This window comes from Leptinotarsa decemlineata, unplaced genomic scaffold, assembly GCF_025532065.1.
Source record: "Leptinotarsa decemlineata unplaced genomic scaffold, Ldec_3_MD MMD2_tig00001393_RagTag_RagTag, whole genome shotgun sequence".
Classification (NCBI taxonomy): domain Eukaryota; kingdom Metazoa; phylum Arthropoda; class Insecta; order Coleoptera; family Chrysomelidae; genus Leptinotarsa; species Leptinotarsa decemlineata.
In genome coordinates, this window is record NW_027412562.1 from 11,764,681 (window position 1) to 11,791,954 (window position 27,274).

The 27,274-nt window shown below is 36.3% G+C and overlaps 2 protein-coding genes across 4 annotated transcripts in view; both read right to left on the reverse strand.

Moving 5' to 3' along the window:
- The window catches only part of Pgant9 (Polypeptide N-Acetylgalactosaminyltransferase 9), a 179,130-nt gene that overhangs the window by 104,142 nt on the left and 47,714 nt on the right, over positions 1 to 27,274 (reverse strand). The window lies entirely within an intron of this gene.
- Positions 13,486 to 14,728, reverse strand: LOC141482579 (uncharacterized). Its single transcript, XM_074176063.1, has 2 exons — positions 14,456 to 14,728; positions 13,486 to 14,392 (listed from the first exon to the last, which is right to left on the reverse strand). Exons 1-2 carry the CDS (start codon positions 14,605 to 14,607, stop codon positions 13,681 to 13,683), a joined length of 864 nt encoding a protein of 287 aa, XP_074032164.1. The 5' UTR covers positions 14,608 to 14,728; the 3' UTR covers positions 13,486 to 13,680.

The following is a 27,274-nucleotide window of genomic DNA, read 5'->3' on the forward strand; positions in this document are numbered from 1 at the left end:
CTCGAGTCTGTTGAGATATGTTGACGACACCTTCATAATATGGAAAGTAGTTGTTTACAGCTGATTCTCGGCTCCCCCCACCACTATGACGTATTAATTGCTTTTTTTATTGGTTGTTGTTGGTGAAGTTTTTTTGTTGTGCAGTGAAGTCAAGCGTTGTGACCTTGAAGTGTCTGGTGCATGGATCGTTCAGATTTTTTTTTCATATGAGATTTTGTGTGTTTATGTGTGTGTGTGTAGGAGAATGCACGGTACAGGGTTTCATCATGTGCTTGTTTGTCTATGTACAAACATACGTCTGCATACTTCGAAGATCCTCCAAGTAATAAATGCTCCATCGGTGTTAGGGCACCAAGTTAGTAGTGGAGTGACGTCACAGCAATAACCGTTCAACGGCTAGAGAGCGACATGTTCACTCCACGACGTGTGGCAGAGTAATGCGTATTCATCGGTCTGCCCTCACCTCTCCTGAAGCGATGAAGGTTCGCTCTAGCCCCGCTATCCATGGTGACACAACGGCAGCCGAGGACTGTTTGCCTAGCGTCTACCCTCTCGAGACCGCAACGACCACTGCTTGCTCGTACCGGACTGTTATCGCATCAAGTTGGGAGATGGGCTTGGCTGTGACGTCAGGCATCTCTAGTGGATAGCAACTAGCAATGTGAATCTTTCACGGTTTCATGGTGGGGTGACTCACACTGTTTAATATAAAAGAAATGCCTGGCACACTATGAAATCAGTAGACGAATATATCTGCAGCAGTTAGCAATTGGTAGAGTGTTATTCAGTTCGTAATAGAAGGAAGACGGTGAGTGTATTTGTCTGTTGGAAATTGTTTATATTTTCATATATATTTTCATCATGTCCGTTTCAAAAGTAGACTTGAATAAAATTAATAATTTGATTGTACAGGAGGTTGAAATACTAGAGCAAAAGGCCTTATCATCATTGCCAATTGATGAAGTGTACATAATTAAAAATATGTCAACTTATTCTACACGATTTGGTAAATCAATTTTATTAACTTTGCAAGATGTGAGCAATGATAATTATTTAAAACATGGCTACCAAAACGTATTTCGTTGCAATTCAGTGATGACGATATATCTTGTATCAACTCATCAGGTGGTAAATATACGATGATGTATTTAGGACAGAGCCAACAAAGTTTTGCTGGCATGAAAACGCGATCTCTAGTCAAATTCAATATGATTGAATAATAGTAATAATTTATAGTGAATTTCTTTAGGTCATAGCTTACAAAGTTTTTTTTGGTGTGAAAACGATAACTCTAGTCAAATTCAATATGATTGAATAATAATAGTAATTATAATGAATTTCTTATTGTTTTATTAATATTCATATATTAGATGATAATTATATGGAAATATAAACATTACTAACTTAGTTGAATACACTCACTTTGTAACTACAAGTAAAATGGGAATGTGAGTATTATATCACTGAAAAATTGGAGGTTGCTTATTGTTTTTTTTTTTTGTTCGATTTCAGTTCCACCATTTAAAGATGTGGATGCAGTACGCAAGTCAAGATTGGGTCGATATTGTAGATCTCAAATCATCGGTTCAACATTTGTCGTCTAAATTGAAGGTGTTGGGTGATGGAGCCGAACATGCAAGCGTTTATGATATGAGTGTATGCTATGATGAAAAACAAATCGAATTATGCCTTCGTGATGCTGAGAACTATTGGAGTGGTGCAGAAGTTTGCAACAAATTTTTGGATAATGAATTGGAATTGTGGCAACTTTGTGAGGTTATGATTGAACTGAACCTAAGAAGATTCTGTATAGCTCCAACCATACTTGCCAGAATGGATTATTCATCACTTTGAATTGAATGATGAAAATCGAGAGGAAATTGAAGATGGTCGCGAAAATGATGATTATGAGGAAGAAGTTATTTTAGATAGTCTGTATGTTCCTGTGAATCATAAATAATGTCAAATAAAAAACTTTGTATTATTTTCATGTTTTATTTATTTAAATCTGATGAAATACAATAGAAAATGATTACAAAACAATAAATATGATATAAAATACAATACATGATATAAGTCAGTTACAAATAAAAAAAAAAAAAGATCATAAAACAGTACATGATAGAGTGAAAAAAAAGTGTCAATATCTGCTATGAACTGAACCATCCAATGCATTGTATGTTAAAACTGTATCATGCAAAATTAATGCATATACTTTAGTGTTGTCTGGAAACTTGGTCTTCCTCGTCTCAAACTCAATCTTTATATCAATAGTTGATGATTTTGTTGCATTCGGTTGATGGGAACAATCGATGACGAATAGTGGATTCTCTCTAAATTGTCCAATGTCCATCAGAGGTTCACTCATATCTTTATCATAATAACTTCGCTGGAAACTCTCAAAAGCATAATAAGCAGGAGCATCAAGTTTTTTATCGAAATTCAAATTCCAACGCTCATATGGATAAACTTCAGAATTCAAGTATACTCGAATACTATTGATATCAGCAGTTGTGAATTTTGTAATATCTTGTGTTCTATCTTCAGATGTGGTAGTACTTTGGAATGCGATGATGACAAAACGAGGAGTTTCCAATGCGTTAGTTGTTTTGATGGCCCATATGTCTGAAGAAGTCCCACGTAATGATGGTAGTTCATAGAGGTCCCACATACGATACGCCAACTTGATTTTGGCATTCAGACCGCTTTTGTTTATTCTACTCAAAAGTTTGAGCTTGTGTTTATCATCTGGTACAATATGCCTTATTTTCCATTCGATTTTATTTATTTCCAAATCAGCATCAACCTCACCTATATATGAGTTTTTGAATGATCGAGCGATAATCAAAATCAATTCCTGTTTGGCATTCAAGATACTTTTGTTGTAATCTTCAGCAAAACCCATCAAATATTTCAGTGGTAGTTTTCCACTAAAAACATGACTGTTTGTATCCAAGATATCTTGCTTCAATTGTGAAAGTCCCAACCAGATGTCAATAATGTGTTAGCATGAGATTGTCCAAATGATATCATGGTTTTCATTGTAGATGTTATCCCAGGTTTTCTAACAACAGCCACTTGTTCACCTCCCATTTCATAACGAATTTCGTCAAAGAGAAATGCATTATTTCGAGAGATAGCATGTTTTCGCTACATCTTGGGGGGTGAATTTACCTTCTATGTAAATGAAGCTCTCGGCAATATCTAGTATAACATCTTGATTATTGATTGCAATTCTGATTTCATCCGAATTCCTGAATAGCGGTGATCCATAGGGCTTATATGTGTGCTCATGTAAACTTATGAGAGAATGATCGAGCACTGGTTCATTGAATATATTCAACTTTTCATTGTTTGTTTCGAGCACCATTGTTATTTTCTCACTTTCAATCCAATCGATTTCAAAAATTTAAGATCACTCACAGACAGAGCGTTATGTGCTAACTGTTTAGCATACACTTGTGGAATGAGCTTCTTTTTATGCACACCTTTCTTTTTGATAGTGCAACTCGTTTGGGATTGTTCAATGCGATTTTGTCTATTATAAATGAAAACCATAACAACAGTTATTCGATTTTCTTCAATTCCAAAATAATGAAAATCTCTTCTTCACTTCCAAAATCGATAAGGTTATTTTTTTCATCCAAAATACGCACTGTAATGTTGTGAATCAATTGACGACCTTCTGGACTGACAGGCATATATATAATACTGTGTGGTTCTTTAGTAAGATGTAGCAGGTTCAACATCAATATCGAATGAGAAAAGAATGTGGGATTCTTCACCATTTATATATGAACCAGATATTATATTGCAATCTAAGCGGATAAGTCTCACAGTTGTAATGTTTATTGGTAATGATGATTCATGTATCTGATTTGGTGGAAATATTTCATGAGCGAACCCCATCATTTCTGCTATTGAATTTGGATGTGTCAGATCAATTTCATATTTGGATCGCATTTCACATTTGAATGTATTATTATTGGCGTGTAGATAGAAAATATCATCTGCAACGACATCATTTGGTTTTTTATCATGAAACAATCTGAACATGATATGTTTCTGTATGACGGCATTGATCTCTTCTATTTCATAAGCACCACATGGAATTTCAATTGTCAACTTTTGGGGTATCGATGAGTTGTCATTACTGATTCTAAAACTAACTAAGTTATTAGCTTCAGTTATATTATTGATTGTATTGCATCCATAGAATCCCAAAAGTCCTAATCCATAACGACTGTTCCTATCCAATTCAATTGGTGGAAAAAAATCCGCACTCAAGACACTTGTCCCGACAGCTTGTAGCTCGAACTTTCGTGACATGACTGATGAATATTTTGAAACACATTTCAATTTATTATTGTACACAGCAACAGCACATTTGAGACAATTTACACTTTTTGGAAGGTGTTGTATTGTAATAAGTATCATTTTTATTGATACCAATATTCACATCCTCTATATTACAAATACAACACATAGATTTCCGAGGTATAGGACCGTCATTAACATCCGATTCTGAATTTTGATCGTGGTGGTGGTGCTCATAACAATATCTATGTTTCATTATATCGATGTCATCTTGCAGATGCTTAGGCACTTTTCCCAAACATATGCAATCTCATGTGCAACACATGCAAGTATCACTTCCTTAGGCATATTTGCAAGCATCACTTTATCCATTTTTTTCAAGGTACCATATTTTGAAAACATTCTAAGTGAAAACCCCATTCCCTTGATAGCCTCCCGATCCAGTTTTGGTGTTGAATCCATTTTTATTTGGAAAATTATTTAGAGAGAAACTGCAAGCACAAGTGACCACAGAGAACTGTATTAAATTTCTGTTGTCGATCATAGTTATATTTGATTTTTACATTCGAACATTTTCGAAAGAATCGAGTCAATTCCAATGGTGGGGGTAGATCTCCAAAACTATCGAAATATGTGACTTCTTTCCCACATTTTTTATATGCCCCCCAATGTGTTCCTGGTCCACTTATTCCATCTAAATTAACAATAGCTGTCTCGTTTTGTTTTGGACCTGAAGATGGTAATCTATCACGCATAAAAACACCACGAAAATGTGGAATTTTCATTTTTTGTGCATAATAACTGAGATCGAGATCAGTAAGAGGCCTCTGAGGTAGGGGTTCAATTAGTTTTTTGTTTTGTTTGTGGCTTTGTATGGTTTTAAATATAGTCCTAAACTTTACGGTATGGTTTGAGATATATTCCACTTCCGCGTTTGCCTAATGCTACAGCCTCCATGGTTTTATTGTGACGATTGGCTTCCATTAAAGCCGCTCTGCTGGCTTTTGCCGAATTCACGGCCTTGGTAATACCAGCAGCAGCTCCCGCCAAACTTCCTAGTGCGGATAGTCCAGCAAAAATTGGTATCAATGGTAAAAGTCCACCGATCTTGGGAACAGGAATTATGCGTGGTGTGCGGATTTTCTTCTTTCCACCGGCAGCTTTAAGGTATTTACGTGCCGCCTGCAATGCCACAGTGATAGCTTTTTTGCTATTATTCGTCACAAATTGATTCCCACCAGCTTTCTTCAATACATTTCGCACTTTATGGACTATCCCAGCACCAAATGCAACTTTTTTAATTTTATTTTTCTTCGTTTGTTTCCTCTTACATTTTTTCTTATTGGTACTACAACCCATGCCCATATGTCTTTTCGCTTTCATAATGTTGGTGACAAGTAATGCAGCTGCTCTTTCCCCAATACTCGCGTCCTTCGATTTACCCTATCCCAAGCGCTGTATTCAAGTTCTTTGTCGGCTAAATGTCTTGCTGCAAGATCGGATGGATGCTTAGAATATTGAATATCGTGTTTTTTGCATTCAATATCTAATTTATTGATTCCAGGGTCGTTACGAGCTAACGTTGTTTCAATTTTGTACCCGGTCCACAGTATTGATAACCTCCGGTAGATGTAATTCGAAAGGAAGTTTGTTTATTAAATCATTAACAAAACCACAACCTCTTTTAATTTTACGATCACTTTCAATACGTCCGTATCGTTTGATGGTACACATTGAAATGAATAAGCTAATAACATTTATATAGTCTCCAACCACGGCACGATGCGCATTGTAAAACAGAAAGAAAGTTTGCTGTAGATAATCTAGATGAGAAATTTGGTTGTGGATTGAATGGACAAAGGGTATTCAGACATGGTCCACTACTTCCATCATCAGTTCGAGGACTCATTATAGGACCTTCAAATTGTGGAAAGACGAATGCAATGATATCACTATTAACACATCCACAAGGACTGAGATTTAGAAATGTGTATCTCTATTCGAAATCACTCAATCAACCTAAATATCAGTACTTGCGAAGTGTTTTGGAACCTATAAAAGGATTAGGTTTTTATACATTCAGCAATAATGCAGAAATAGTGGAACCCTCCGACGCTAAGCCTAATTCTGTTTTCATTTTCGATGATGTAATATGTGAAAAGCAAGATATTATTAGATCATATTTCTGTATGGGACGTCATAAGGATGTTGATTGTTTTTATCTAGCACAGACATATTCACGGGTACCCAAACAGTTAGTGCGTGACAATACCAATTTCATTATAATGTTCAAACAAGATGAGACGAATTTACATCACATTTATTCAGATCATGTTTCACCCGATGTAACATTCAAACAATTCCAATTGATGTGTGTTAAATGCTGGGAGGACCAATATGGATTTCTAGTCATTGATAAGGATAGAAAAATAGATGAAGGTAGATATCGCAAAGGATTCGATAGTTTTATATACCCATGATCTTGTTTTTGGAACTTATTCGATCACTGAATATTGTAGTGGTCACTTCACCAACGAATTAAGCTTTAATTCAAAAAAAAGGGCATTATGAATACAAAAAAAGATCCTGAAAATAAAAACAATGAAATAAATTTGAAACGTCAACTAGTAGAGACAACAGAAGCTGTCAGGCAGAAATTCAACTCTATCAAGAATGATAATATTGAAAATCGTACGACACTTGAAAGATTGTATGAGCCCATAATGAAACCATTGAATGTTTTATCATCAAACGCTACTTCTAAATCACCAGTGTTATCACCAAATCATGGAACTGTTCAATCTACTTCAAATTATCCCATGAGTACTCCAATAGGAAGAAAACAATCTTTTGGTAGTGTATCATCTGTGAATAGTGACACGAGCACACTTCAAGACGATATGAGAACAACTCTATTCGAAACACCATCATCGTCCCACATCGATTCCTCGGATCCTGACATCTCACCTGTTATGAATGAAAGTGGTGAAGATGTTTTGATGAAACATTTGAATAATATAAAATCTAGAAATCCAGCATATGATGGAACATTTGGCGTACGTATGGATCCAATTACACAAAAGCTGAAAATGGGAAGTCTAGTGGTAAATTTCAAAGATGGAAACATTTCATTTTGGGATGCTAATAAAGTGAAAAAATATGAATGCGCAGGTAGTCCAGAATTGTATGATATGATTTTTTTGAAGAATCCACAAGATGTTGATAATGAAGAAACTCGTCAAGTATATTCCAAAATATTGAAAATAACGAATGCTCCATATAAACAATATCATCTGAAGAATGGTTTTAAAAATACAAATTCTAAAAAATTTCGTGAAGTTATCAAACCTCTATTAGACTCACGACAATATCCAATAAGAAGTAGAAGTAAAATTGGTGGAGCACTCAAACGAGTGAAAATGGAGAAATATATAATTCTAAACCTGTGAATTATGTGTACTGGAATTCACCGAAAGAGTTAGTTGCTCGCCTACGACTATTGGTAGCTTCAAAGTCAGCCGGACATACCGGACATGATAATGAAATAATTTCAATAATTGAAGAATTACGTGAAGAAGGTATAATATATTAACATATTCACATGTAATGATCACTGTCACATCATCATTCAATGCAGTAACATTATCACCTTTTCTCTTTAATCATATTGAAATAGAATGACTAATGAAATAAGTGATGTCAAACGACAAGTTGTTAATGAATTACATAAACCTGCAAGACGTAATTTTCGTAGAAGAATAACCACCATCAAAGGTTTTGCAGATCTATGGCAAATAGATTTAGCTGAACTGCAACCTTATGCAAAAAGTAATGAAGGATACCGATATATACTTGTAGTGATAGATTGTTACTCCAAATATCTGTGGACTGTAGCAGTTAAAGATAAAACAGGTAGTACAGTAACTAATGCAATGAAACATGTACTGAAAGAAGCCAAATACTCCCCAAACACATACAAAGCGATCAAGGGAAAGAATTTTTCAATAAAAGCTTCTCATCTCTCATGCGAGAATATAATATCAATCATTATTCAACATTTAGCACAAAGAAGGCAGCTATAGCAGAAAGAGTGATTCGTACAATAAAGGCATGGCTCTACAAGGAATTTTCGATGAGAGGTCACCACAAATGGCTTGATATTCTTCCAATTATAACTAGTAGATATAATAATAAAGTTCATCGTACAATAGGTATGGCACCCATCAATGTTGATTCAACAACAAAATTAAAATTCAAGGGTATCAATGGAATTGGAGGAAGACAAAGTAAACCCAAATTCCAATTAAATGATATTGTACGTATAAGTAAATACAAACATATTTTTGAAAAGTCTTACACTGCGAATTTTACCACGGAGCTATTCAAGATTGTTAAAATTAATAAAACCATCCCAACGACTTATAATCTTGAAGATATGAATGAACAGCCGATTAGAGGATGTTTTTACGAAGAAGAGTTATTACGAACCGAGAATCCTGACGTATATCTGATTGAGAAGGTGTTGAAGAGAAGAAAAAATAAAGTATATGTAAAGTGGTTAGGCCTTCCTAGCGAACAAAATTCTTGGATTGATGAATCAAATATGGTTTAAATGTATATAATAGTGACTTTTATGAATAAAGTAATATTAAAGTTCATTATTGTTTTCATTTCAATTATAAGTATGTGAACTGAAAAATATTGCAGCGGTAAACATTGCCCCAGCCATTCGCAATGTTCTGTGTATACCAAACCAAATTAATTGTATACTCCATTCCCGCTTATATTTTTCAACTCACGATATTGAAAACACATTATCATTCCCAAAACTAATCGCCGTCACTTTGAAATGCAGTATCCAACTCTTTTTGCCAATTATCTCTCACTGATAATGCTGTCTCATAAAGCTTAGTCGACTCCTCAAGCTCAGCCTGAGCTTGCATTCTCGAACGTTGATGGAATTGCTTATCTTTACCAATTTTTGAACGGAGTTCATCAGCATCTTTAGACATTCTAGCCAATTCAACCTTCGCTAATGCAATCTTGGCATCTAATGCTTCAAGAGTTTCATTATTAGCATTAATAGCTCGCTCACTCTTTTCAAGTTCAGCAATAGTCATCTGTGCCTTTACAAGACGGCATTTTGCTTTCCTTTTCATTTCCCCAAACCGATGGAGGGGCTGAAAGAAGATAGCGGTTCAGCTTTCAAATCACTCTTCATTTCTTTAGGAGTACCTTTTGGCTTCCTCTTCGATCTGTCACTTTTCGTTGCGGGTTTTTTCTGTCGCACAACACTTTTGGATTCTTTCTTTTCTTTAAAGTCAGTGACAATCGATGAAGATGCCTTAGTAACCTTCCTCTTGATTGTTCTAGATTTCTTATCAACACCAAGAGGAAGGGTAGATGAAGAGTGTTTGAGTGATGATAATTGCGAAACGATCGGATTTTCAATAATAATTTGCTCATTTGGTTCTGGCACATCTGCAAAGTTAACGAAGTCGTTAATATCAAAATCATTTATCGAATCTTGACTCGATAAATGTAATACTGGAATATTTTCAAAATCAGTCTGATCGATATCAACAAGTGGTGAACCATCTTCAGCAATCAATAGCGGCATAGAGCTCATGATTATTAAGGTCTGAGGAATGATATGTGATAGCAATAGAATGTGGATAGGAAAGGTGATGATGTTACTGAGACCTCACCATTTATAGAAGAAAATAAACTAGCGCATGCGCTCTTTCATCAACTGGCACATGCGCTCTCTCACTAAACTATTCACGCATGTAACAATCTTTGTCATTTAAGAGGAAAACTTTGTGTTGCATGCATGTATTTTTAAATGTTAGAAAATAATACAAATAAATTCAAAATATATATATATTTATTAATAATAGAGGACAATAACGATAATAAAAAATGAAAAATGTTAATATGTCTCTGTGGATGTGGAACGTTCTTTGACTCTATTCCTCAATAGTTGTTGCTCGTGCGTCAAACACCAACATTGAAAAAAATGGATTCTCCTATTGGGTAGAGTTGACCAACCTTCTCACACAGATCCCAAGTACTTCTACATGCATTGCATACATGATTCCAACAATTCATGGAATATGTATCACAACGCAAACAACGTTGCAGTGGAGTTGGAACGGCAGCACAGATACCACAAATATTTCTACAGATACCTATATTGTTAAATATTATAGGTTCGGAACACTTCAGACACTGTAACTGTTGTTGACGATAATCCGATTTTGTTCGCTTCGGTGGATGAGAAGGAGGCGATAGTTGAATCCGCAACACGCAATCACTACACATACCAGTACATGGATTGATTGAATCCTTAGGTCTACTTATTTGACAAAAGTAGCACACAATAGCCCCTGCAATCATCATTGGGTAGACACACACTTTTGGTTTTTCATTCCACTCTTTTGGAAACGGCATTTTACTAATTCGATTAGAAATATAAAGAGATGACTTACAGAAACTCTGAATGCTCTCTCCTATACCTACGATCTCTATTTATACAAATCAACATCATGTGGAAGTATAGTGGGATAACTTCTCCTACTATTCCACTCTAAACGAGTCAAGTGGGAGTCGCATCACCTCCTATATAAGTTGACTTGCAAACCTAGAGTTCATTCATTCACTCTCTACAACTGTGAGCAAACAACAACAAGATGAATTCTGCAAAAATAAATGCTGCATTAAATAGAATAGCTGCTGTTGATGAAAACAATTGGATAGACGAATCAGATGATGAGGATGTCAATGTTCCGCTAGAGGAAGTAATAGTTGAAGCAGAAGATGTTGGAGTCGATGAAGATGAGATAGACGAAGTTGAAAACGAGGCCAACCAAAGCGACGAAGATGATGACGTGATGGAGTTTGAGAGGGTCATGGATGAAGAAGGAGATGATGAAGGGATAGAAGCTGACACAACTGAAGGTGATGGTGCTATGAGGATCGGTATGCGAACACTCAATGTCAGTGAGACACTGGAAGATCCCTTGGATTTGTATTGTGCATTGGATGCATACGTATTGATCAGCACAATAGATGGAGAGAACAAAAAACTATGTTGGTGCTGCTTTCGGTTTTATTCGCATAGAAACAATAATGGAGGGTGGTATGCCCATGTCAACACCCACAACACTGTCTCAATTATGGAAATGGGACAGAATTGGTGTGAAGCTTGCGAGAGGCCACTAACAAACTTCACCCGAGTATCTACATGTATTATATGTAATAATGTCCAACCTGTGGCACAATAACCGTGGACCTACTGGTCAAAAAAAAACAACAGCCCTTTTCAGGGCTACATTATTCACACAAACAGTAGTTAGTTGTATTAGTATTCATAGATTATGTGACAAATGAATACTTTGATTAATAAAAGTCTAAGTTGGAAATTTGTTAGTCTTTGAATATCTATACATTATATGACAAATAAATTACTACTTTGACTGAAAAGTCGAAATTTGGAATTTGATAGTCATTGAATATCTATGCATATGATGAGTACTACTTTAAATGAAAGTTGAAGTTGGCATTTGTCAATCATTCATATGCATATAATGATGAATACTTTCACATACATATATTTCGTTTGAGATTATAATGTTAACATAATGTTAACAATGGTATGAATCTGTTTCTGTTTGAAAGTATAATGGTAGCTCTGAAAAGAGCTATTTTTTTTATTGTTTCAGTCTTTAATTGTAGCCCTGAAAAGGGCTGTTATTTTTTTATTAATCCATGCAATGATATGGACTAACGCTCCTCATCATCAGAAACAATAATTATGGTATCGTCATCTGAATCAGATGATATACTAATGATATCATCCTCATAGTAGTCATCTGAATCAGATGATATACTCATGATGTCGTCGTCGTCATAATCAGCTGAATCAGATGATATACTAATCACATCATCCGCATTATTATCGTCAACAGCATCTATGTCGTCCTGAATACCTTGTTCCACTCGTTCTGCGAAATCATCAGGAAGATCATAGATTCGCTGCAGAAATTGAGCGAAGGTTGTACTCAAATGATCAGACGTTGAATCTATTTCATGTACTTGGATGGGTCCTGTACTCGACATTGTGGAAGAATGATATAGAACTGGGATTGTTGCTATATTTATATTGGAAGAAATGAAATGGAGGGGGTGAAATGTAGAACAGTGTTTGAGATTCGAAAACATCAAGAATGAAACTCTGAGCGATTATTAGGAGAAATTCTAGTGATTATTATGGAAAAAAACTAATAAGAGGGAGAGGAAGGGAGGAAGACACTGCCCCAGCCTCGCAGTGCCTCGTGTACACCAACCAAAAAGTGTGTACTCCGTGGAAGGAAAGGAAAGGAAATGATGGACGAGTAGATGATTATATGTCATCATCGGAATTGAGGACATCATCATCGATTAGGATTGGGGATGGCGGAGGACTATCCTCGATGAGGATAGGGGATGGTGGAGGACGTCTAACGTCAAGCTCGTCATCAGCATCATCACCAGAGTCGTCGTCGTCATCATCGTCGTCGTCGCTACTCATTGGGACAATGTCATCATAAGCAGGGTCCCACCATCCGTCAGGATCTGGATATTCCGAGTCATCCAAGTGTCCTTCGTCACTGCCAGTGACATGCTGAACTTGCATCCTGATGTCGTGATCCCGGTATTCGTATGGCGGACTGTGGGGTTCCGTGGTGGAAGAGACAACCTGTACCTGGCTGTTATCCCAGTAATTGAAGTTGTACCCCTGATCCGGGCAGCTATAGGGTTCGGAGGTTGAATCGGGTTCCATCTCGATGCTAGCTGATCAACTGAATGTTTCATCAGATGATTTCTACTTTTATACTTTCGAGAGGGAGTGGGAGAGGAGTGGAACATTGAGTAGGGGTAAATTGTAGTGTGACATAAGACATATTCAATGAGTAGGGGTAAATTGCAAAGTGACATAAGACATATTCAATGAAAGAGATACTTGAATGGATAAAATACAAATGAAATATACTTGTCGATTTCACTATGAAACATGTCTATTTTTTTATTTTTTAAATTTTCTTCACATGAAATTATTTACAAGTGATTAGAGAACACAAAAATTGATGTGAGGTATTTGTCTAGAAGAACTTGGAATTGAAATAAAAAAATAATAATGATAATAAGAGGAAGTGAAGAAAAATGCTCCAACCATCGCATTGTTCAATGTGTACCAAACCAAAAAACAGTGTACACCCTTTATTTCACTTCCTTTTCCTTTATTCAATATAAACTTAACAAATATAAACTTAAAACTACCATAATTAAATACTCCTAACTAACCTAAAACTAATCTTACATTTACACTTCATCTACAAAAAGAGTGTCCATAACTGTCACTACTTTTTTGTACAGCTCTATCGAAGAGGTCTTTGCTTTACACCTTTCCTGCAGAGATGCATAATTCCGATCTATTTCGGCCATTTCCTTTTGGAGTTCCCTCCGTCGGTTATCCATTTCAGCCATTTGTCGCTTCATGGTAACCAACTCGGCCTCGCTAGATCGGGCAGCTCGTTCTGCTTTCTTGCATCTCTGCAGAAAAACACTCATCTTTTCACTAACCTCTCCGATAGGCTGTGGCACCAACACCTCAGGATCCGCCGGTGTCGCTGGCAGCGGTGGTAGTCGCGTCACCAACGGCGACAATATCACCAACTCCGGAGAAGGACTCCTCGGAATTTCCACTGCTGCTGGTGCTGCTGCTGGTGTGGAGGCCCTCTTACGAGAGGTCGAAAAACTACCTGCATAAGGATTAGTCCTATTGCAAGTAGCTCGGTACTTTGAAATAGGACCAACCTTTGCTGCAGGTCGTTGGCAAACCTTCTTCACAGCCCTGACTTCCTCCTCCTCCTCGAATAAGTCAGGGCTAGAAGATCTGCACCTAACTCGCGAACGCGAAGTGGTTGGCTGGTCAACCGTCACCGCTCTCGAAGATGCTGCCTCCTCCTGGTCAGCGGACACCGGCAGAATAGACGCCACAGCATTATTCACCTCCTGTGTATTGGTTGCCATTCTGAAAAAGAAGAAATAATACAAAGTTAGTTGATATAAAAAATAACATTCCTAATTTACTTACTCAAATATCAAGTTGGTCGTTGGAACGTACTGCCTTGTTGTGGAGTGGACTGCTCTCGATGAGATGACTTCTCGAACTGAATGTTGTGGAGTGCTCTCCGGAGGGTATCGACTTCGATGCGTGAGCGGTGGGAAAATGGTGGGAGCGCACATGCGCGATGAGGGTAGGGGTGTACATGCGCAAATGTTGGGAGTCGGGGGGGCGGGGCTTCGGGGAGGGGAGGGGCGGGGCTTCGGAAAGGGGGCGGGGCTTCGGAAAGGGGCGGGGTATCCGAAAAGTTGGTGGACGGGGGGGGGGGGGGGGGGGGGCGTGGCCCTAACGGGCCCCGCCCACTGCCTGGGCTCCGCCCAGGTGGGTGGGGCCTCCGGCCCCAGGTAGGCGGGACATCTGGAGAGACATCTACGCCCTCTTCGCGCGCGCGTTCGTAACATAATATGCAACCGAACACCTAACCTAACGTATTAACGTATTAACGTAACCTAACCTAGTACGCTAACCTACCGCTATGCAACCGAACACCTAACCTATCGTATGTATTAACGTAACCTAACCTAGTACGCTAACCTACCGCTATGCAACCGAACACCTAACCTAACCTAACCTAACCTAACCTAACCTAACCTAACCTAACCTAACCTACAGTAACTATTAACCTAACCTAACGAGGGAATACTAACCTAACACCTAACCTAACGTAAGTATGCAGCTAACCTAACGTAGCTATTAACCTAACCTAACGAGGGAATACATTCACCATGTTGGTTCCATTAATACATCATCAGTTGGTTTTGGTTTTGGTTGTATTATTCTATGATTTGGATTAATGTTCAGTCCTGGATATCCCAGTCCACCTGATGATGATGGCCTGACTTTATAGTTTCTCTCCAAAACTTCTTTATGGTTTTTCTCCAATACTTCAACTCTCTGTTCCAGTACATCATACTTTTTCATTGTAGTCCCTGTTATGTTTGACATAGCATCAAATTTTTTATTTGTAGACGCTGTTATGTCAGACATTTTTATGTCTACATCACTTGTAAGTTTGTCAAATTTACGAGTGAAAGTTATCCGAGCCTCTGCAATTTTATCGTTAAATGCTTGCCGGGCGTCCCGAGCAATATTGCCTATTGTGGATTGTATTGCAGCTTGTAGGGCTAGAAGTATAACTTCCTTTGCTCCATTAATTTCCCCCTCAAGATATGATACAGTTACACAATCACTCTTGTCAATTGGTTCACTTGTATTTTTCAATATTTTCCTTTGCATGTCATAATGACCATCTTTTGTTAATTTAAAACCATTCCCAGGAGGACCTCGAATGACATTACCACCCCATTTTCTTTTTCTACCAAACTTATCGATTGTTTTAGACATTGTGCACTCTACGATGATTCTCTTCAAACTGATATTTCTGTCATTTACATTATACTATATATTGCAGTAATTGATTAGGGAAATAGAAATAATACAAATAAAATTTTAATCATTTTATATTCATTACAGTAATACATATACATACATACATAATACATTAATATCACATTACTTCTATCATATATTATTAATTATAAATGGCTACATAAATATCAATATTGAATTTTCCGGTTTTGAAGATATTGAATGATATTTCAATCATTGATCTCGGCAGATAATAAATTAATCAATTGATCCAATGGAGTCTCCTGAGATTGTGATTGTTGAATAATATTACTTATCCAACGAATGTTCTCATTTGGATCGTTTTCATAAAATTCAATATCATTATGACCCCAAGGAAGAGTGTGGGTAGTATTCGGAATGATAAATCGTTTATCATCGTGATATGATAATGCAACTTTATTTTTTAATTCAGTATACATATCATGTAACACGCTTCTAAATGAATTCATCTTTCTGAATATCATACCACCTTGTTCGACGATTTTTTGATAATCTTCGCATGTCAATTCATTCTTTATTACAGATCGTTTAACCCCTTTGGCTTTCTTAAATTCACCATCAACAGATTTCACATAATATGCTTTAGCACCTGTACCATAAAAACTCATGATTGGATCATTTGGAAATTCATCTTTGAAGTTACCCAAGACTGAACTTGTTACTGGAATATTGAATTGGTTAACTATACTGTAATTGGATGTATCAAATCTACTTATGTTAGTTTTTATGAATTCATAAAAATTTTCTGTGTTTACTTTAAGAATGAGCGAGTCGGTATCTGTGTAAAGTAAAGAGACATTTTCATCAAAGTGTTGTTTGATGCATCCATAGAAAAAGTCATACATGACTGTTTTAGATAATTCTAATATGGAAAATCCCAAATATAATGGTTTATCGTAATGAACCTTCACTCTACCCAATTGAATGGCAACGAAATTATCAGTGAAAATTGAACAATTTTTGAAATTTGGTTTGGCTATGAGAGTGCTGGCACCTATATTTTTCTTTATATTTTCCCAATGTGTAACGAGTCTAACATCAATTCGATTATCTACATTCTCCATTGTCTTTCCATACACCGCATTATTCATTAGTTTATAGAAATCTTTAACAGATTTGTTGTTAGACCTATTACGCATTTCAGTATTAAGATCTATATAGGGTTTCATCCAGCATGATTGTTTGAATTTCAATACTCTATGTGTATTCATTACAATCAATCCATTTTTGACAGCTTGCTGTAGATTCCTATAATGAACAATATATTTTCTTTTATCATTCAAATTTGGAATTAATTTGGGAATTTTCGATTGTGTACGAGGTGGTATTATTTTTTCGACTAAAAATGGAAGGTCAGAATGTTTATCATGCAACTCTTGTGGATAATGAATGTCCACTTCAAATACATACCCATACGGACTATCAGTACTCACATCCATCACATCGAGATTAAGAATTTCATTTGGTGTCAACCATGTAAATTCACTTGTTGGTAGAGGTTGTGACATACTGTGACCGTATAGATTTGTTGCATCTAAATATGTAATGAATGTGGAAGGTTCGTTGGGATTATAATTGGGTAAAAATCTATTATTTGCTATATGTTTCCTCTCGCTACATTGACTAATTCCACCTCGTATACCTTTTTGAAAAAAGTGAATCATATCAATGTCAGTTAGTAATTCCAATTCAACATTAGTGAACTTCAACATGGCATCCCATGATAATCCAGGTGCAGTGTAATATTGTGCCGGATCTAAGTTATATATCTCTAAACTTGTGGTGCGGAAGTTTTCAAAAATATCACATAGTAGCAATACATCCGACTTCAAATACAAATCAGAGTATTTCCCCAAATTCTGACACTCGAATAAATTCCAAACTTTTCTAGCCCTATCATAATCAGTTTCCGATATATGTTCACAATTGAGTGTGTCATAAAACTGATTTTTTGTCGGAAGTAATGGATAATTCAATTTGTCAATGTCATCAACAAAACTATATGGAAATACACCTTTCTGTCTCATCAAATTGAATTTCTCAATTTGTGGGAAATGTTTGTGCATCTCCAAACATTGATCGGAGGTCAAGTTTGCACCCAACTTCTCCAACGAATTAGTCATAAATTTATAACTATCGATAAATCTCATTTTGAGATAATTCTTCCTAACCACACCATCTTTATCGGTATAGCTGTGTGTAAAGAGATGCTTCGTGAAAGATATATATTTCTCTTTAGTTTGCGGGATAACATCAACTTTCTCTTTATTCCTATACAATTCTTTTATGAATAAATGACAATCATAACCACTTAAATTATGAAAAATGATAGGTATGAAGTTTGGTATTTTGAAATTTAAATTACATTTCGAGTGAGCGGCATGTGATCTTTTCTTTCCTGTGACATGACAATGATCTCTTACTTTGACGTCACCATCAGTAAATGCTTTATTACATATACCACAAGTTCTGGCTGCAACAAACTGTTCTTCTTCTTCGACAGTTTGTGTATCCATTGGTTTAGGGTTTCTGAGATGATTTTCATGTATCTCTTTCAAATCATCTTCAATGCTACTCACAAATTTCTGAGCTGCATCTACACCCCTATATGTAACAAATTTTGTCAAATCATCATTATATGAACACTTTATCAAATAAGCAAATGAATATGGGGCATGTTTGAATGTTTTAATCGTGTATGAACTTCCAGGATTTGGCTCATTCACATGAATCGGTTTAAGCACTGATTCAAAATCAGCATACACTACAAATGGCACCCTCATTTGCCTCTCAAAGTTTTCAAACATTAGTTTATTTTCCGCAACCATTCTACCATATTTATTGATCTTTAAATTAGTAGTTGGTGTTGTGGTACTAATGTGATTACAATCATACATATTATGACGTAAAAGCAATCTCTCATCAGAAAAATATATCAAACATCCGTCACAAAAATATTTTTTCTGTCTATGAGCTGATAGTTGATTAGAAACTAATCTTGAAAGATCTTTGATCCAACAATAGTGACCATTACCGGAGTCATCAGTTATAAACAACAAATTGACATGTCTCCGGAGTCTTCTCTGTGAGTATCGCAATGGACCAATCACTTCATACTTCATTTTACCCTTCTCAAATGTACTCTCTAAACCGTAAACATTAATTGAAATATCATTCCTATCTTCGAATATTTCGATACTCTTATTATTAACTTTAACCGGAAAATCCATACCTGTGACATCTAAAACAGTGGAAAAATGTGGATATGACGTAAGTTCGGACACTCGACTATCTGCAGGATATAATGCTGATGTTATAGCCCAAGCAAAACAATATTGATCTTCATTACGAACATTCACAACAGCTTTCTTCCATTGAATACATTGAGGCAGCTTCACATATGAACGTCCTTCCAGTGGACTGTATTTATTAATGTTGACCTCGAGAAACAATATTTTTTCACAAGTCCAACCTGAATTATAAAAAAAAAAAAATATTACTATTCAATCTTATTGAAATTTTTAAAAAATAAATACCTGAGTCACGATCCTGGAACTCAGTCGTTTGTGCCACAATTACATCACGGAATCCATCAAAAACAGCATTCAAATCTGAAGATTGGTCCACTATTTTATTTTGGGAATTAAATGACTTCGTGTCCCTCGAATCATCAGTCTGAAGAATATAATTCCCAAAAACTTCCATATTCACCTTGATGCTTTTATGGATCCTGATGGCTGATTCCAGTAATTCAATGACCTTCTGCCTAATCTTATTGAAAAATGAAATGTAGTCACTGGTTACAATCGAACTCTCCACCCTGTATGTAGCAATGCGGCAATTGAATGCATTCGTTATAATTTGAACACCGTCAGACAATTGAACACATGCATTATTTTTATGACTCATGGTTCTTCGGTGAGAATTCACTTGGCTCATAGGAATTGTCACATTACAACAATTGCACGTATACATAGGTGTTGCATTATCCACTCTCACCCGTTTCACTGCAGGCCCTCCTTGGCAACTCTGGAGCTGATGCCGACGAAGATTATCACTACGAGTGAAAGATTTACCACAGTCACAGGAATACATTTTATATAATAGTTCTCACTAACTCACTTGATGTAAACTGACATAGCCAACACTCGTACGCTTCTTAAATACACTCTGATAGGACCCGTCAAGACGTCATAGCCAACCCCACTTCTCAACTACATGCGCCAAGATTACCTCCCAACTGAATGCGATAACAGATGTCGATATACGAGCAAGCAGTGGTCGTTGCGGTCTCGGAGAGGGTAGACGCTAGGCAAACAGTCCTCGGCTGCCGTTGTGTCACCATGGATAGCGGGGCTAGAGCGAACCTTCATCGCTTCAGGAGAGGTGAGGGCAGACCGATGAATACGCATTACTCTGCCACACGTCGTGGAGTGAACATGTCGCTCTCTAGCCGTTGAACGGTTATTGCTGTGACGTCACTCCACTACTAACTTGGTGCCCTAACACCGATGGAGCATTTATTACTTGGAGGATCTTCGAAGTATGCAGACGTATGTTTGTACATAGACAAACAAGCACATGATGAAACCCTGTACCGTGCATTCTCCTACACACACACATAAACACACAAAATCTCATATGAAAAAAAAATCTGAACGATCCATGCACCAGACACTTCAAGGTCACAACGCCTTGACTTCACTGCACAACAAAAAAAACTTCACCAAACAACAACCAATAAAAAAAGCAATTAATACGTCATAGTGGTGGGGGGAGGCCGAGAATCAGCTGTAAACAACTACTATGGAACCATGGGAATACTGAACTAGACGCCTTTCTGAAACACATCAACAGCGTGAGACCTTCCATCACTTTCACAATGGAGAAGGAAATCCACAATGAATTGCCATTCTTAGACGTTTTGGTGAAGAGGACCGACACTAAGTGGGAAACATCTGTATACCGAAAACCCACTCATACGGGACAGTATCTGAACCACGAATCCAACCACCATCAATCGACAAAAAACAGTAATCATCAAGACTCTATTAGACCGTGCTTTTGGGCTCTGTAATACAAAGGAAGGTCTCGAGAAGGAACTAGACATCATCAAAAATGATCTTCAGCGGAATGGATACTCCAAAGCGATGGTAGAAAAGACTTTGGCTAAAAGACAGCAGGAGCCTCGCAAGGAAGAGAAGCCGTCACAACCAGTGCTTGCACTTCCCTACATCAGAGGATTATCGGAGAGGATAAGAAGAATTGGTTCCAAGTACAACATTAGAACCTGTTTCAGATCCGGTAACACTATCCGTAGCAGCCTCACAAAAACCAGGCCCCCAAACGCGGACTGCGATTCCAAGAATTGCATTTACCGGATACCCTGTGAGTGCGGAAAATCCTATATTGGTGAAACTAAGAGGCCACTGAATGTTCGCATTGCCGAGCACAAGAAGCACACACAGCGAGGCGAAACCAGCAAATCAGGAATAGCAGACCATGTTTGGACCCATCAACACAACATCGAGTGGTCCCAAGCTGAGATCTTGCACAGAGAGGAACATTGGTTCAGGAGAAAATTTAAGGAAGCCGCATACATGTTGTCCAACAACGTATTCAGCCAGGCCAGCGTAGATATACGAAACATATGGAAACCCATCATCAAATGAAAAATGACCAACTCCCGCCAAAACGGTCATCTCTCACGGAATCAGTGAAGCGCAAAATGGAAAGTAGAGAAAGTGAAAGTATTTCAACCACCTATAAAATAGTCATCTCTCGGAGGAATCAGTCCAGTCATCACCCGAAGACGATTGTAGATACCAACAATCGAAACGTCGTGAACTAACGTGACTTGGAATCTCTACACTTTTTATTTTTTATTATTTTCTTTTTTTCATTCCTTTAATTTTTATTTATTCAATTATTATATTTTTACTTGTAGGTTATTTCACTATCATTTCATTTCAGGTTTATTGTTGCTTAATATAATTGTTATTTTCAACTATTCTTTTTTAATTATTCTTTTTTACTTGTTTCAGGGATTTCAAATCATTTTATATAGTAGACAATGGAAGTCCGAACTAGTGAAATTCGTGTTATATAATTGTCTTTAAGTTGTCTACAACTTTATAATGAAATGCATTAACACAAGGGAGTGGTATCTTTTGTGTTCTCAGCAAGGCATTCAACTCAGTAAACTCCAATCTTCTGGTGAAAAAGTGTCCCGATATGAAATTCCAGGTTTACCTCTGAGATGTTCAATAATTACCGTAAACATTACATATATTCAAATAAATGATAAGTTTTACGATTTGGTCTACTCTGAAATAACAGTTTCGCAGTATTCAGTTCTAGGTAAAGTTCTATTTATATTCTATATAAACAGAACTGATGAACTCGATATACCAGCATCATTACACGCCTATAATACGTCATTGGTTATCTCGAAATTTTACTAAAAGAAAATTGTGAAACAACCTGCTGCGAATTTTTTTCACATGAATCCATAAAAACGCGACGTATTAGATTTCATAAAGACCTAAATAATGTGAAAAAGGTGAAAAGTTTTCAAGAATGTCTTTGGATCAATGTCATGTTAATGCCACGAGGAAAACATTGTGGGTAAATGTTTGACTCATCGATTGAATACCATCGCATTCCAACAGAGAAATCTCAGAAATATTCAGAGTGTAGATATGCTGTACTATGCAGGCCAGTATTATATAGCCCAGTTCACAAGGTCAATTCACACAGTTTCAGTTGGTAAATCATTTACGATTTGGGACAAGTTTCGCTAAAAAATAGTATGAAAGTTATGAAAAATTTTAGATGAACAAATAAAAAGGAATTTGCTTTGTGGGAATATTTCAATAACTATTGCAGATATTGGATATTTAAAAAAACAGTTCTGTTGGATATTCTAATGAACAAATAATTAGTCGGCAAAAAAAAAAAACAAAATTTTCGTTTCAATTATGTTAGCTAACAATTTTTTCCAAGTTGAAGGTTTACATGAAAACTTTGATAACTTTCAAAATTGAAGTGTGATTTTTTTCTAGCCCGGAGGCTGACAAAATTTCAAAAGTTGAATTTTACACTTTTCTATGAACAATGAAAAATAAAAAATAAATGAAACATACAGTGGTAATATTAAAATAAATGAATTCAGAGCTTCATCTTGAGATGTTTTCCAGATTGATGCTGAACAGGCAATAAAACAATGATTCTCAAGAAAAAGTTTGTTTATTAAAAATGTTTCGATTCAATTCTACCAGGAAATATCAATATTGAGGAGTCATACAGAATAAAATCATTTATTTCCACTACTCATCAGTTGTTTATTTGAGAATAGATCATTGCAAACGAAAGAATTTTTACATTCAATCCAATGTTAAATTTGGATAGAAAAATAAAATCAAATCCCGTGTAACTCAATATCATATTGTATGACAAAAATCTCAGTTTTGTTTTCATTTTCAATATTCACACATCAATCAGTTTGTCTTTTCATTCTTGTTTTTCATCACAATAATTGATATAACTTTCAAACAATCAAAGATACCACGAAAACACTTCAGGCTTTTTTTATTCTTCATGAAATAATGAACAAATTGAATATTCATCCAAACATCTCATTTTCTTAACTATTTTGTTACTTAAACTGAACAACTGCGTCCATATAAAATGTATTATTAAATGCAAATTTTATATTACGTACGGTTCGTACGTAACCTCATCACCATTTTCAAATGAACGATTGAAATTTTCTTTGAGGCTTTACTTGCATTACTTACAAACGGTCAGTCATTATTACTTCAAAAATATGTACAATTTTCAATAATAACAATTATTGGTGGGTGTTATTATTTAAATATAAGTTTCTATCTTCACAGATAACTTTTGTAATAGATATTAAAGGAAATTTCAGAAAAATAATGCCATTAATATTTTCAAAAATCAATAATGATAAATGTGTTTTTCATTAATTCTCCTGAAAATTGTTAAATTATATGGTTATAAATAATAAAAATGAATACAATGAATCATATTTCCATTATCATACTCATGTATATATTTATTCGTTCTGCATTTTTATTATATTTTGAACATTACCACTTGTTGATCCCGTGGGACTTATATTTTTAAAATAGCTGCCCTAAAAATTTGTGATTTATAATACAATTTTATGTCATTGTACTTCCCCAGTTCACAGAAAGCTGCATGTAAAGTTTCAAAAAGAAATTTTGAAAATTGAGTCAATTTGTAATGTATATTGCGTACCAATTTCAACGTAGTTTCATAATTTTAGTATACCGGATTCTCTTCGCAAAGTTTCGAAAAGGAATTTTGAAAACAGAGTGGGTGGGGTGAAGCTTTCTTCTTCGAATTTTGAAAGTATTTTTTCTGAACGCATTTGTTGATAATAAAGTTGTTCATTCTTTGACAAAACTGATATGCCAGATGTTATTTTGTTCACGAGTTACCCCGCAATAATGAAAAAAAAACATCGACATTAGTTCAGAATTTACAGATATGTATTTTTTCCGAGGGTTGTGTGATTTTTGAGTAATTTTTTCAGCCGTGCGCGAGCTCAAAACCGCTATCCCCACTCTTGCGCCGGGCTTCGCAGTGCACAAAATGTTCAACGCTCATATTCGCCTCGCTGTTTGCAAACATTTGCATGGCATTATAAAAATGAAGTATTTCACTAGTTTTCGTGAAAATTTTAACCCTTAAAACTGATGAAGGGGTGGCACCTTTTTTTAACAAAAAAAAAATCTGGATTCATGAGTGAGCTAGGACATTTTTTAAGAACAAGATACAAGCACTACAGGAAAGCTCTCAAGGCGCTCTAAGAGCGGTGCCTGTGCGAAAATAGTGATTCACAGTAGATTTGAATCGCTTGAGACTAAATCCATTTGGAACAACTTTCTCAAGAAGTTAATTTCACATAAACGCAGTTCTCCAAATAAAAAGTTCTTGAGCAGTGAGTTGAATCTTAAAATGATGAGCAGCCACAATCCGTCACGTATTTCTGATATATACTGCTCTTGGTGGATTCAAATTTGCCAAGACACTTGAATACTTCCTCTGAAAGTATCTATAGAAGAGAAACAAATCTCCAACCTTTCTTCGATGTTCCAGACTATCAAGGTTGCAAATGATTTTTGCGTCTCCAATAAGACGGATGGCTCTTCTCTGGATGGGATCCAGCAGCTTCAGAGTATGCTTAGGGGCGGAGCTCCATACATGAGAACAATACTCCAAAAAAGGTCTGATCTGAGCTTCAAAAAGCATCAAAAGTTGCTGAGGTGTGTACAGTTTTCTGATTCGAAACCACGTTCCAAGCTTTTGAGAAGCGGCAATTCCAGCGACTTGATTGTGCCAAGACATATTGGTGTCCATTTTAACCTCCAACAAACTTATCGAAGCAGAAAGCGGAATTGTCTGACCTGACATTATTATGTCCTAATGTATGTTTTTTTTTTCGTTAGCCAAAAGAATATGTTAGTGTCAAATCGATATATTGAAACTTTGCAAAGTTATGTGCAAACCCATGCATCAAATATAACATACCTTTTTGGCTGCCATTCTGGGAGTAGAAAAATAAAAGAAATCGATGTTTCGTTTTGGTGGTCGTGAAATTTAGGTTTCTGAAAAGAAAATTCACTAATGAAACCCCACCCTGGAATGCTTGTTATTTGCTAATATTTGCAATATATGCCAAAACGAATTGATCTTTTCGAAAAACATTCATAGTTTTCTTCTGCTAATATATGCCCAAGTTTTGGTTGGATTCGATTGCAAAACCACACGAAATGACATGATTAAAAAAAATGTGTTATTTTCATTTGAAGGTGGTTGACTATCTTTCGTGGTGCATTTCATCAGTTCGGACTTCCATTGTCCAATATGATATAAATTGATTTGAAATCCCTGAGAGAATCAGTAAAAAAAATTAAAAAGATTAGCTGAAAAAATAATTTCATTGAGCAAAAAACTGAAATTACAATGAAATAACATACAAACAACAACCACAAAAACCAAGCCCCGAGTCTGATTGAGATACATGAACGACACCTTCATAATATGGAACCACGGGAATGCAGAACTAGACACTTTCCTGAAACACATCAACAACGTAAGTCCTTCCACCACTTTCACAATGCAGAAGGAAGTCCACAACGAATTGTCATTCTTAGACGTATTGGTAAAGAGGACCGACACTAAAAGGAAAACATCTGTATATGGAAAACCCACTCACACGGGACAGTATCTGAACCAGGAATCCAACTACCATCAATCGACTAAGAGAGATCAAGACTCTACTAGACCGTGTTTTCGGGCTCTGCAATACAAAGGAGGTTTCGAAAAGGAACTAGACATCATCAAAAATGACCTTCAATGGAATGGTTACTCCAAAGTGATGGTGGAACAGGCTTTGGCTAGAAGACAGCAAGAGCTCCACAAGTAAGAGAAGTCGCCACAACCAGTACTTGTACTTCCCTACATCAGAGGATTGTCGAAAAAGATAAGACGGATTGGGTCCAAGTATAACATCAGAGCCTGTTTCGGATCTGGGAACACTGTCCGTAGCAGTCCCACGAAAACCAGGCCACCAAACGCGGACTGCGATTCCAAAAATTGCATTTACCGGATACCCTGCGAGTGCGGAGAATCATACTACGATTAAAATAAGAGGCCATTGAAAGTTCGCATTGCTGAGCACAAGAAACACACACAGCGAGTAGAAACCAGCAAATCCGGAATAGCAGAGCATGTTTGGACTCATCAACATAACATCAAGTGGGCTCAGGCTGAAATCATCCACAAGGAGGAACACTGGTTTAGAAGAAAATTCAAAGAAGCCCCATATATGTTGTCGAACAACTCATGTAGCCAAGCTAGCGTAGGAATACGCACCATATGGAAACCAATAATCAAGCGGAACACAACCATTTCCCGCCAGTCAGCTACCGCTAAAAACCAATGAAGCGGAGAGAGGGAAGATGGGATAGGTGAAAGCACTCGAATGACCTATAAATAATCAGATTCCGGAGGAATAAGTCCAGTTATCACCCGAAGACGATTGTGGATAGTAACAATCGAAACGTCGTGAAGTAACTTGGTTTGGAATCTTTTAATTTTATATTCTTAATTTTCATTTCTTGTTAATGAATATTTCTGATTTTTCATCTCGTGTTCAATTTTTTTTTGCTTTTTTGGTCGTTGCTTGTATGTTATTTCATTGTAATTTCAGTTTTTTTACAGATTCTTTCAGGGATTTCAAATCAATTTATATCATATTAGACAATGGAAGTCCTAACTGATGATATGTTTTATTTTCGTTAAACTCTTGCTTGTTTTTTAGGT